Source organism: Mustela erminea, chromosome X, assembly GCF_009829155.1.
Source record: "Mustela erminea isolate mMusErm1 chromosome X, mMusErm1.Pri, whole genome shotgun sequence".
Taxonomy (NCBI): domain Eukaryota; kingdom Metazoa; phylum Chordata; class Mammalia; order Carnivora; family Mustelidae; genus Mustela; species Mustela erminea.
Window position 1 is genome coordinate 27,941,841 of NC_045635.1, and position 14,556 is coordinate 27,956,396.

A 14,556-nucleotide genomic window follows, 5' to 3' on the forward strand; every position below is an offset into this window, starting at 1 on the left:
TTTAGCTTACAAACAATTCTGACAACCATCAATCACTAACTATGTGCCACTGTGTGCAGTGTCAGACATGCTATATGTGTGACTTCGTTGCATCTTTAACAAAACCTTGTGAGATGAATTTTGTCATCTCTATATTTGACATCAGAAAACTGAGTTTCAAAGTGTTTAAGAAAGCCATCCTGGAAACTACATCCTTTCTTTCCCATAGTTTTGGTTAACTCCATCTCAAATCCTCTGTGAAATGAAGAAGCATTCTGTGCTGGATCCAATGAATGACATTACATTTTATACAAGTTACAAACAACCTACACAACTACCAAAAATGCAGAATGGAAAAACACTTCATTCTTCATTTTTTTTTTCTGGCTTTCATAAATTCTTAAAAAAAAAAAAAGCTTAGAATCTGGGAAACATTTAGAGGAGAAATGGAGATAAAATTTCTCCACTGAAATAAAAGGTAGAAAACTAAATGAGTGGTATAATTTAGATGTAATCCTCATCAGAAATGATGTATTTTTTTATTCCCTTTATTTCCATGAATCTATCCATTATATGCTGAGACACCTTTCATTGCCAATATCCCAAACCAGTGGTTCTCAAAGTACAGTTTCTTGGAACCACTTTGTAACTTGTTTCCTGGCATCACCTGGAAGTTTGTTAGAGGTTAAAATTCTAAGGTCCCACCCCAGACTCAGTAAATTAGAGATTCTGGGGTGAAGCCTAGAAATCTCTGTTTGAACTAGTCCTTTAAGGTGACTGAGATGCTCACTCAGTTGTAACAGTCACATTCTAGTTTGTCATACAATGAGAACAGTAAATACATTTATGCAATTCTGGTAAGCATAATAGTGTAAATTTAAAACAAAATAAAGAAGAAAATAATTAACACTGAAATTTCAGAAATTTGTAATAAGGTTAATATAAAGTTTCACCATTTATTCATTGTAGAACTCCAACAGAATTTTCAAATCAGATAATGTTTATCAAACACTCTTAGAAACTCTTTCATGTTCATTGAAAAGTTTTACTTACTGGGGGAAAGAAGTCAGGAAAATAGCATAATCATTTTCAAGTAAAACACAGGAGATAAAAGTAAATAAGCTATTTTTTCTCTGAGTAAATTAGGAAAAAGTGTCTGAGTAGGTCTGCCAGTTTCATTTGATAATAAAGATAAATTTACTCTCAACATGAGCACAGGTGGAAGCCTGGACAAGTTACCATCACTGCCTTCTAGGTAGTTAAACAAACCTAAAGAGATTATCTTGACTGGAAGGCAAAAAAGTACAAGAAATTGGATCTTCTTGCCAACTTCCCTGGCTGTTGTTGTCAGAAGCTGCCTGAGCTTTCCCTCTTTTCAGAATTACCCCATCCTTGAGCAATTTTGTAGCTCGATCAATTATTTAATCAAGTCAACGTGGACTAATTGGTTGGGTTATTCATTTCAAGAACTGTGTGCAAAATTTCAAAATTTGAGACAGTTTGCTCTCTAGCACTGGAAAAGAGAAAAGGATCTGCCTGGGTGGTTAGCCAGATAGGCAAACTGTTAGGCAGAGAGCGAAGAGGGCCAGAAGAGGGCCAGAGCCAAACAGAGGAATTGGGAGAAGTACAGCAGCTGAACACAAGCTCACTGCTGGTTATCTACTTAGGGATCCCAGGCAGTGGCTACAAAGTATTAGAGGAGGTGAGAAAAACAGCCACTTGGAGAATGGGATGTAAGATGGAAGGCAACAGGGATGGCACATGACTCTAAAAGGAAACAAAAGAAAAAACAGAACAGTTTGGAACATCGTGGGATGGAATGGTGTGGGATGGGGTGGCATGACATATATTCAGTATTCTTGGTTCTACCACAGATAAAGCCTGTGACTATGAGTACATTCTTCATCTAGCTGGGGACTTTAGTTTTCAGATCAGCAAAAAGCACTGGGGTCTATTTTGCTTCCAAAGTATCTTGCAGCTCTCACTACCTATGGTGATATAATTTTCCTATGAGTGACCTCCCCACATTCAAATTTAAAATCATTAAAGTCTCTTGTTTGAACCTGTCCCGTGGCTTTCCCATTTCACTTCTCATGAACTTCCCCAATCCTACAAAATTCCTGTTAGCATGTGCCTCCCTCCCTCCCTCAAAATCATCTCTGGGGATTTATCCTGCTTTACTCTGTGCAGACTGGCAGGCCTCTTTCTCTTCCCAGTAGCCTTAAGGTCTTTGTAGCAGCTCTTACCTCTGACTAAAATGTTCTTCCATAGGTTTTGCTTGTGTGTTTTTGTTTGTTTGTTTTTTAAGGCTGATTTTTTCTTAGGATTCAAATCTCAGGTTTTAATGCCTCACAAATTTCCTATACCTCAATCCTTCCTAAAATAGCATATTACCACCCCCAACTTTCACTTAAATCCTAATTATTTTTTTATTTTATATTCTTGGTTTACTTGTTAGGCAAACTACCATGACCTCATATGAGTTTATTTCTCCATTCACTGCCTGCTCTCCCCACACTAGATTGTAAGTTCCAAGAAGTCAGGTCCTTTATATGTCTTGCTCACCACTATAGTTGGTGTCTAAAAGGGTACTTAGCAATATAGTTACTATACAATTAATGTTAGTGGCTTAAATGAATGAATGATATGTGGTATTATTAGATTAGAATAATTATTAAGCTTTTTAAAAAAGATTTTATTTATTTATTTGACAGACAAAGATCACAAGCAGGCAGAGAGGCAGGCAGAGAGAGAAGAGGAAGCAGGCTCCCTGCCGAGCAGAGAGCCTGACTCAGGGCTTGATCCCAGGGTCCTGGGATCATGACACGAGCTGAAGGCAGAGGCTTTAACCCACTGAGCCACCCAGGCACCCCAATTATTAAGCTTTTAATACCCTGAAAACTATTACTGTTTAAATACAATCTTCCCTATATGTTTTAATTTTACATTTTATATGTGACTAACGCCATGTGATCCACTTGGAATAGCTTGGGAGGGAATGGAATGAAATACATTCAGTACCCTTCATTCTACCATAGGGTCTTTGAATACCAACTCTGAGCCAGGCAATTTACTTACAAGTAAGTTTCAATTCTCAGTTCATATATTCAAGTTAGAAACTGACACAGTGTAGACATGACAAATTAGAGATTACATTGACTATCCTGTGTCCAAGGCCATAGTGAAATGCCACTGCAGAGACTCTATTTCAGGCCGCACCTCCCAGTCCCTGCTATGCACTAGTTTCCTTGGTCCTAAATCATTATTTCTTATCCTACTGTTTGAGAAGTCCATGCAAACTCAGTCCTCTTCATTCACATTAAAGGCCATAAGCTAAAGTATTTAGTATCTAAATTCTCAGAAACCCCTTTCAGAAACCAAACGATCATAGTCTGTTAGCTACATTTTCAACTGTCACTGCAATAACCCTTGGCATATTTTCCTTTTGAATTTTCATCACTAGAAACAGCCAATGTGAGTAGCTGATTCCAATCACTTAATACTATAAGATGTCATGGGGAAAATGTCATTAATGATTGTCAATATTCATATTTTGACCACAATGCATTAAAATTATAAATAAAAAATTTCAGAATCCATAATATATGCCAAACTTGAAGCTGAATTCATTAAAAATCAACTTCCACCATTAAACCAAGGAAAGAACAGATAGTATAGAATCACAATGTCAAGCAACGCTGCCTCTTTTTTTTTTTAATTTCTTTGCTTCATTTTATTTGGTTAATTTTACCTTCATCTCTTCAACTGCTGTCTGTAATTCATCAGGGGTCTTATATTCGAAATCTCTCTCCAGGTATTCTTCCTCAGCTTGCGTCATCCATTCATGCATCTCTGACAGATCTTTCTGAAGACTTACGGTTTTATCCAAACCTCCCTTTAAGGCTTCCTTCCTGGCATAGACCTTCCATAAAACAAACCAACAAGCAAAGCATGAATATTGAAAATCACAAAACATTGTCATTATATTATTACTGAACAGTCTGCAAATAACAGAAAGCTTAGATAGAAAAGAAGCAAGAAGTAAAAAAGCTTATATGAATGAGGAAATAACTCATGGCTATTGGTTACATTTAACTTCACTTAAGTGTTAAAATAAGATATAGCCATTTACTTGACATATATAATAAAATGAATATATTCCCCCATGACTATAATTTAGCTATTGTGTATGGCTATGTTTTTCTGTGAATAAAGAAGAGACAAAATAATTTTTTCATAATATATTTCAGTTGGAGATGTTAGTTTATTGGCACAATTTCTAATGTTCATAAATCTGAGTCTATTCCATTTAATTATTATTTTTTTTTTTTACTATTTCACTTTAAAGAATGTATCATACAAAATTCAGTGTAAAAAGTGACAGGAATAATGTAAATATTTATGTCCCCAACATGGGAGCATGCAAATATATAAAATAATTAATAACAAACATAAATAAATTTACTGAAAATAATATATTAATAGTAGGGGACTTTAATACCCCACTTATAGCAATGGACAAATCATCTAAACAGAAAATCAATAATGAAACAATGGCTTTGAATGTCATTCTGGACCAGACAGACTACAAATATATTCAGGATATTTCACCCTAAAGCAGCAGAATACATATTCTTTTCAAGTGCACATGGGACATTCTCCACAACAGATCACATCCTGGGTCATAAATCAGGGCTCATCCAGTACATAACATTGAGTTCATACCATGTATCTTTTCAGACCACAGTGCTATGAAACTTGAAGTCAACCACAAGAAAAAGTTTGGAAAGACCACAAATACATGGAGGTTAAAGAACATCCTATTAAAGAATAAATGGGATAACCAGGAAATTAAAGAAGAAATAAAGAAATATATGAAAACAAGTGAAAATCAAAACACAGTAGTCCAAAACTTCTGGGATGCAGCAAAAGCAGTCCTAAAAGGGGAGTATATAGCAATACAGGTGTACCTCAAGAAGCAAGAAAAATCTAAAATATACAAACTAACTTTTCACCTAAAGGAGCTAGAAGAAGAACAACAAATGAAGCCTAAAGCCAACAGAAAAGGGAAATAATGATTAGAGCAGAAATCAATGATATAGGGAAAAAATACTAGAACAGATCAATGTAACTAGGAGCTGGTTCTTTGAGAGAAAATAAAACTGATAAACCTCCAGCCAGACTTAAGAGAAGGAGAAAGAACCCAAATAAATAAAATTAGGAATGAGAGAGGAAAGATCACAACAAATACCACAGAAATACAAAGTGGCATGAAAACTACTCAGTTCAGCTTTAAAGACAGCCACATATCAGAAGCAGATCCAAATGTCCTTCTGTGGATAAGTTAAACTAACTGTGAGACAAACATATGCACTCAATGGGATACTATGTAGCACTAATACATCTGTACTGAAGTCGAAGTGGTTCTGTATATAATTTTAAGCTTAAAAAGCAGGTTGCAAAACAGTAAGTGTGGTAATAGGAGATGTGCACTTTTAAATTCTCATATATTTCTGAACTACTTTTTATGAAAGAATATATTACTAATTAACCAGAAAAATAGCAAAACTTTAAATATCTACAAGAAAATTATGCATGTTAATCTCTTCTAACAAAGCACTCTGTTGTACCACACTGAGCAAAAAATCTCAGTTTGGTACTAGAATGATTATATATTGTTTCTCTTTCACCTTAAAAAGGAAATATAATCCAATGACATTAATTTTTTTCTCTGAAATTAAGTAGAATTCTATCTTTTTTTTTAAAGATTTATTTATTTATTTGACAGACAAAAATCACAAGGAGGCAGAGAGGCAGGCAGAGAGAGAGGAGGAAGCAGGCTCTCTGCTGAGCAAAGAGCCCGATGCGGGGTTGATCCCAGGACCCTGGGATCATGACCTGAGCCGAAGGCAGAGGCTTTAACCCACTGAGCCACACAGGCATCCCAAGTAGAGTTCTATCTTTAAAGTAACAGTTTTAATTGTGCAGTCTTAATATATAACACATAGTTTATTGTAATGAAATTTGTATGTACTTTACCAAATACTAAATATGTGCAGAACCATATTAATTTTCCTTATTTTTTCCAAGCATCTTAAGCTTCATACAATTAAATTAAAAAAACTTTTAAGTTCTTTACTTTCCTTGGTGAATGTAGTGCCTGATCTACTGAAATGTAAATAAATGCTTCACTGTGGCATAGCTAGAACAATATGTCTAACAGTTAAACTAATTAAAGTATAAAGGCTATTTGCATAACCAATGAGCCTATAAGTAGTGTAAGAAAACAGGTTGCTCAATTTCTACTTGGCTGTGCTCCTATAATCTTTTTAGACAGTTGGCAAAGTGACAATAATATTAGAATGACTAACGGAACTTAGCCAAAGTCTTGTAGTTAAAACACACACACACACACACACACACACTGCATGCTATTAAACTACACTGGAAGGAAGGGATCAGGAGTGTTTTTGTTTTTTTGTTTTGTTTTGTTTTGTTTTTGTTTTTTGTTTTTAAAGGAAAAGCAGGTGGGAAGTCATTCTGAGGTGACAGCACAAATGTATTGGCAAAAACATCAGCTTTGCATTCAGGATACCGGGACTCAGTCATTAGCAAGTTAAGTGAACCTGGAGATATCACCTCATTTTTCTTTATCTCTGCTCTATAACTTATCTAACAGTTGGACAAGGTGATTTCCAAGGTCTTTTCTGAACTTAACATTCCACAGCTCTATGCCTGATGAGCCAGAGATATGAATTTTTGGTGTTTCATATTTTAGAAGGATTTCTATGAAAAGGTTTGGACAATTTTCCCCTTACCTGTATCATATTACCGATGTTGGCATTCTAGCATTAAATTGCCCAATCTACGCCCTAAAATTTCAGATTACAGAGCCGCACCTCAGATATAAAACAAAAAGTTCTTCATGTTCCCCATTCCAGAATTTTTAAATCGAATATTCAGCACTGTCCTTCCTCATTTCACTTCCCCCTCCACCCCAGCTTTATTTAGGTATAATTGACATATAACATGGTATAAGTTTAAGGTGTTCAGTGTGAGTATTTGATACACATATATATTGTGAAACGATTACCACAATCGGAGTGCTTAATACCTCTATTACCTCACATGATTACCATTTTTTTTCTTTTCATGATGAGAACACTTAAGATCTACTCTCTTGGTAATGTTCAAGTATACAATACAGCATTGCAAACTATAGTCACCATGTTGTATATTAAATCCCATGAACTTACTCTGTGTATAACTGGAAGTTTGTATGTAACATTTGACTGAAATATTTACATTTGCCCACACCCTAGCCCTGTCAATCACCACCACTACTCTGTTCTAGAGTTCAGCTTTCTTAGATTCCACATATAAGCAGGATTGCACAAAATTTTTTTTCCTCTGATTTATATCACTTAACATCATGCCCTCAAAGTCCACCCAAATTTAAGCAAACTGCATGATTTTCTTGTTTCTCATGTCTGAATAATGCTCCATTGTATGTACATATGTATATAAGTATACACACACACATATGTATAGGTACCCCTCATTTTCTTTATTTGGTCATCCACAGCTGTATACTTAGGATGTTTCCATATCGTAACTATTGTGAATAATGCTGTAATGAACATGGGGGTCCAAGTATCTCTTCAAGATTCCTATTTCATTTCCCTCGGAAATATACTCATAAATGGGATTGCTGGATCATAAGATAGCTCTATTTTTAATTCTTCTGAGGAACCCTCATACTGTTTTCCATAGTGACTGCAACAATTTACACCCCCACCAAGAGTGCACAAGGGTTCCCTTTTCTCCACATCCTCACCAACATTTGTTATTTCTTGCCTTTTATATTTTAAGATTTTATTTATTTATTTGACAGAGATCACAAGTAGGAAGAGAGGCAGGCAGAGAGAGAGGGAGAAACAGGCTCCCTGCCCAGCAGAGAGCTGGGGCTCGGTCCCAGCACCCTGGGATCATGACCTGAGCCAAAGGCAGAGGCTTTAACCCACTGAGCCACCCAGGCACTCCTCTTGCCCTTTTTGATGATAGCCATTCTATCAATGTGAGGTCATTCCTCAGTGTGGTTTTGATTTGCATTTCTCTGTTTATTAGTGATGCTGAGCATCTCTTCATGTAACTTTTGGACATTTTCATGTCATCTTTAGAAAGAGTATCTATTCAGTTTCTCTATTTTAAAACCATATTGTGTTTTGCTACTGAGCTGTATAAGTTCCTTATGTATTTTAGCTGATAACCCCCAAAAGATACATGGTTTGAAAGTATTTTTTCCCATTCTGTAAGTTGTCTTTAATTTTGTTAATTGTCTCTTTTGATGTACATCTATACTTTTTGGTTTGAAGTAGTTCCACTTATTTTTCTTTTATTGTTTCTACATTGGTGTCGTATTGAAAATACCACTGCCAAGACCAATGTCAAAGAATATCCTCCCTGTTTTCTTCCAAGTTTTATGGTTTCAGGTCTTTTAAGTCTTTCACACATTTTGCATTAATTTTTTTTAAAATTTTTAAATTTATTTTCAGTGTAACACTATTCATTGTTTTTGCACCACACCCAGTGCTCCATGCAATCCGTGCCCTCTCTAATACCCACCACCTGGTTCCTCCAACCTCCCACCCCCTGCCCTTTCGTTTTTCAGAGTCCATAGTCTCTCATGGTTCACCTCCCCTTCCAATTTCCCTCAAATCCCTTCTCCTCTCTAACTCCCCTTGTCCTCTATGCTATTTGTTATGCTCCACAAATAAGTGAAACCATATGATAATTGACTCTCTGCTTGACTTATTTCACTCAGCATAATCTCTTCCAGTCCCGTCCATGTTGCTAAAAAAATTTGGTATTCATCCTTTCTGATGGAGGCATAATACTCCCTAGTGTATATGGACCACATCTTCCTTATCCATTTGTCTGTTGAAGGGCGTCTTGGTTCTTTCCACAGTTTGGTGACCATGGTCATTGCTGCTACAAACATTGAGGTACAGATGGCCCTTATTTTCACTACATCTGTATCTTTGGGGTAAATACCCAGTAGTGCAATTGCAGGGTCATAGGGAAGTTCTATTTTTAATTTCTTGAGGAATCTCCACACTGTTCTCCAAAGTAACTGCACCAACTTGCATTCCCACCAACAGTGTAAGAGGGTTCCTCTTTCTCCACATCCTCTCCAACACATGTTGTTTCCTGTCTTGCTAATTTTGGCCATTCTAACTGGTATAAGGTGGCATCTCAATGTGGTTTTAATTTGAATCTCCCTGATGGCTAGTGATGATGAACATTTTTTCATGTGTCTGATAACCATTTGTATGTCTTCATTGGAGAAGTGTCTGTTCATATCTTCTGCCCGTTTTTTTGATATGATTGCCTGTTTTGTGTATGTTGAGTTTGAGGAGTTCTTTATAGATCCTGGATATCAACCTTTTGTCTGTACTCTTTGTTTTCTTGACTGTTTCCTTTGCTGTGCAGAAGCTTTTGATTTTGAGGAAGCCCCAAAACTTCATTTTTGCTTTTGTTTCTTTTGCCTTTGGAGACATATCTTGAAAGAAGTTGCTGTGGCTGATATCGAAGAGGTTACTGCCTGTGTTCTCCTCTAGGATTCTGATGGATTCCTGTCTCACGTTGAGGTCTTTTATCCATTTTGAGTTTATCTTTGTGTACGGTGTAAGAGAATGGTTGAGTTTCATTCTTCTACATATAGCTGTCCAGTTTTCCCAGCACCATTTATTGAAGAGACTGTCTTTTTTCCACTGTATATTTTTCCCTGTTTTTTCGAAGATTATTTGACCATAGAGTTGAGGGTCCATATCTGGGCTCTCTACTCTGCTCCACTGGTCTATGTGTCTGTTTTTATGCCAGTACCATGCTGTCTTGGTGATCACAACTTTGTAGTAAAGCTTGAAATCAGGTAACGTGATGCCCCAGTTTTATTTTTGTTTTTCAACATTTCCTTAGTGATTTGAGGTCTTTTCTGATTCCATACAAATTTTTGGATTATTTGCTCTAGCTCTTTGAAAAATATTGGTGGAATTTTGATCGGAATAGCATTAAAAGTACAGATTTCTCTAGGCAGCATATTCTCAGATCACAATGCTTTGAAACTGGAGCTCAATCACAAGGAAAAGTTCAGAAGGAACTCAAAGACTTGGAAGCTAAATACCACCTTGCTAAGAATGCTTGGATCAACCAGGAGATCAAAGAAGAACTGAAACAATTCATAGAAACCAATGAGAATGAAGACACTTCAGTCCAAAACCTATGGGATACAGCAAAGGCGGTCCTAAGGGGGAAATACATAGCCATCCAAGCCTCCCTCAAAAAAATTGAAAAATCCAGAACACAGCAGCTGTCTTTACACCTTAAATAACTGGAGAATCAACAACAAATCAAACCAACTCCACACATAAGAAGGGAAATCATCAAGATTAGAGCTGAGATTAATGAGGTAGAAACCAGAGATACATTAGAACGTGTCAATGAAACTAGAAGCTGGTTTTTTGAAAGAATCAATAAGATCGATAAACCATTGGCCACACTAATCCAAAAGAGAAGAGAGAAAGCCCAAATTCATATAATTATGAATGAAAAGGGAGATATCACAACTAACACCAAGGAAGTAGAGACAATCATCAGAAGTTATTATCAACAGTTATATGCCAATAAGCTAAGCAACCTAGATGAAATGGATGCATTCCTGGAAAACTATAAACTCCCAAAATTGAGCCAGGAAGAAATTGACATTTTGCATTAATTTTTGTGGTGTAAGATAGGAATTTAATTGCATTCTTCCATATGATTGTCCAGTCTTCCCAATACCATTTATTGAAGAGATTTATCCTTTTCCCATTGGTTATCTTTGATTCTCTCGCCAAATGTTAGTTGACTGGACACATGAGGGTTTATTTCTGGACTCTCAATTCCTTCATTCATCTGTGTGTCTAGTTTTATGTCAGTACCATATTGTTTTTATTACTACAGTTTCGTAATATAGATTGAAATCAAAAGTGTGATGCCTCTGACTTTGTTCTTTGTCAAGATGGTTTTGGTCACATGGGGTCTTTTGAGGTTCTGCACAAATTTTAAGAATGCCTGTTTCATTTCTGAGAAAAAAAAAACCTTAGAATTTTGATAGGGATTGCAATGGCTCTATAAATGGCTTTGGGTAGTATGAACATTTTAAGAATATGAACTCTTTTGATCCATGAAAACAGGATATCTTTTCATTTACTTGTGTCTTCTTCAATTTATTTTTTTAAAAAGATTTTATTTATTCATTTGACAGAGAGAGAGATCATAAGCAGGCAGAGAGGCAGGCAGGGTTGGCGGGGGCAGGCTCCCCACCAAGCAGAAAGCCCAATGCAGGGCTCAATCCCAGGACCCTGAGATCATGACCTGAGCCAAAGGCAGAGGCTTAACCCACTGAGCCACCCAGGCACCTGCAAATTTATATTTTGAAATGGTTTCTACAGCTGAGATTCTGTGTGTACTGCCCTACTTGTGACAGTTGTCTGTGTTTATTTTATATCTACCAGCAAAGCCTAGAGTAGAACCACTCTAAGTGGACTTAACCCACTGAGCCACCCAGGCACCCCCTTCTTCAATTTCTTTCATTGAAGTTCTATAGTTTTCATAGTACAGATCTTTCACCACCTTGGCTAAACTTAATCTTTAACTCTTTTGTTTTTGATACTATCATAAAAGGGGTTGTTTTATTTCTTTCTCAGATATTTTGTTGTTATTGTACAGAAATATAACTCATTTCTGCATAATTCTATACATTGATTTTGTGTACTGCGATTTTTTCCAGGTTTATATTTAAATTCTAGTTAGTTATCATATAATTTAACATTTGTTTCAGGAGTCGAATTTAGTGTTTCATCATTTACACAGAACACTCAGTTTTCATCACATGTGCCCTCCTTAATATCCATCAGGATTGTAGCCCATCCCCTGCCCACCTCCCCTCTAGCACCCTCTCTTTTTTTTCCCCTTCCCCTATGATGATCTGTATTTATGTATGTATGTATATATGTATGTATGTATGTATTTAGACAGCATTCATGCACATGAGTGCAGCAGGGCAGACGGAGAGTAATAGACAGAATCTTAAGCAGGCTCTGTGCTGGGCCTGGAGTCCCATGTGGGGCTCACTCTCACAACCCTAAGATCATGACCTGAGCTGAAATCAAGAGTCAGACGCTTAATGACTGAGCTACTCAGTTGGCCCATTTGTTTTGATTCTTAAAATCCACACAAATGAATTCATGTGGTATTTACTTTTCTGACATGTTTCACTTAGTATAATATACTCCAACTCCATCCACGTCATTACAAATGCCAAGACTTTATTCTTCTGGGTAACCGAAAAATATTTCACTGTATAGATGTACCACATCTTCTCTATCTATCCATCAACCGATGGACATCTGGGCTCTTTCCATAATTTGACTACTTCCATACTGCAATTTTATTGAATTTGTTTATTGTTACAACACTTTTTTGGTGGGGTCTTTAGGATTTTCTATGTAGAGGAAACATCATCTGCAAACAATTTTATTTCTTCCTTTCTAATTTGGATGTCTTTATTTCTTTTTCTTTCCTAATTGCTTTCGTTAGAATTCCCAGGACTATGTTAAATAAGAGTGCTGAGAGTGGGCACCCTTGTCTAATCTTAGAGGAAAAGTTTTCTGCTTTTCACTACTGAGTGTGATACTGGCTGCAAGGTTGACATATATGGTTTCTACTGTGGTCAAGGGCATTCCTCTTATACAGAATTTATTAAGTTTTTATCATGAAAGGGTGTCAAACTGGCAGTTTTGTCAAATGCTTTTTCTGCATCTACTGAAATATATTTTTAAAAAATATTTCATTCTATTAATGCAGTGTATACAGTGTGCAGTATATTTTCATATGTCTTCATACCACTAACTAATATCCTTTAATTTCAGCTTAAACTTCTTTCAACATTTCTTCTAAGGTGGATATAGTAATGATGAACTTCTTTAGCATTTGTGTGTCTATAAGAGACTTTATCTCTCCTTCATTTTTGAAAGACTACTTGGCCAGATAGTATTTTCTAGGTTAGCATTTGTTTTTTCTTTTCAGCACTTTAAGTATATATCCTCACTCTCTCCTGGCATGTAAAGTTTCCACTGAGAAATCCAGTGAAGACTTTATGAGGTTCTCTTGTAGGCAAAAAGTATGAAAATGAGTATGGGAAACCTCATTAAAACAGTCATGAAGCCCTAAAGGGGGAGCTGTCACCCATGCACCATTCCCTGCGACCTCATAACCAGCAGGAAGAGGAAGCTCTCTCCCTACCCCCTGAACAATTTGCTAAACAATGCCTGCAGCCAATGAGAAACCACCACACCCTTACCTCCTGTTCCAAACAATCTACCTGAATTTTACCCTGAAACCTAAAAAAAGCTGACCTTGCTTTGGTCTTTTCAGATGTGCCTATGTTTTCCTACAGCTTAATTGTTCCAAGGTGCGTCTCCTCTATTCTTCCCAAATGAGCTTATTTTGCTGATAAAATAAATGACTTTTTCATTTTTGATGTCTCTTGGAAAATATGTTTCTGAATTGATTTTTTTTTTTTTTGTGACCTAAAAGCCTCATGAATTCATGGACGGTCAAATCTCTCTCCAGATTTGAGAAGTCTGAAGCCATTATTTCCATAAATAAGCTTTCTGCCCCTTTTACCCCTCTTTTCTCCTTCTGGGACTCTAATAATTCACAAATTACTTCTCTTGATAGTGTTCCATAGGGCACATACTTTTTTTTTTTTCCCCACTTCTTCTTTTCATTCTCCTCTGACCAGACAACTTTGTAAGTCCTGTCTTCTACTTCACAGATTTTTTTCTTCCAGTTGATCCATTCTATTAAGGCTGTTTATTACGTTTCCCATTTCTTCCACTGTATTCTTCAGCTCTCAGATATCCTTTGTGTTTTTTTCTTCATGATTTTTATTTTTTTACACTTCTCACTGTGTTCCTTTATTGGTTTCCTAATGTAATTTAATAGTCTTTGTTTTCCTACAGCTCACTGAATTTTCTTAGAACAACTATTTTCAACAGATGAGTGGCAGATCTCCATGTCCTTAAGGTTGGTTACTGGAAAATTATTATGACCCTTTGGTAGTAGCATGATTCTTGATTCTCCATGCTCCTTGAAGTCTGGTAACACTGTCTTTGCATTCACTGTAAAAATCACCTCCTCTAGTCTTTACTACATGCCATCAGAAGAGAAATACCTTCTGTCAACACCACTAGGGATTCTGAGGCTATCTGAGACCCTCTATGAATATGACTGTTCCACAATTCTGGCTCCCTCTTGTGGCAGAATTCTTTTTTTTTTTTTTTTTAATTAAAGATTTTTATTTATTTATTTGACAGAGAGAAATCACAAGTAGGCAGAGAGGCAGGCAGAGAGAGAGAGAGAGGAGGAAGCAGGCTCCCCGCTGAGCGGAAAGCCTGATGCGGGACTCGATCCCAGGACCCTGAGATCATGACCTGAGCCGAAGGCAGCGGCTTAACCCACTGAGCCACCCAG

General features: G+C 36.6%; 1 protein-coding gene across 5 annotated transcripts in view; it reads right to left on the bottom strand.

Moving 5' to 3' along the window:
• Window positions 1-14,556, bottom strand: part of DMD (dystrophin) — a 2,094,983-nt gene that overhangs the window by 1,322,936 nt on the left and 757,491 nt on the right. For all 5 annotated transcript variants that reach the window (XM_032330377.1, XM_032330378.1, XM_032330375.1 and 2 more), the window contains exon 26: window positions 3,731-3,901. In XM_032330377.1, coding sequence (XP_032186268.1) covers window positions 3,731-3,901 — 171 coding nt within the window. The remainder of the gene's footprint in view (window positions 1-3,730; window positions 3,902-14,556) is intronic.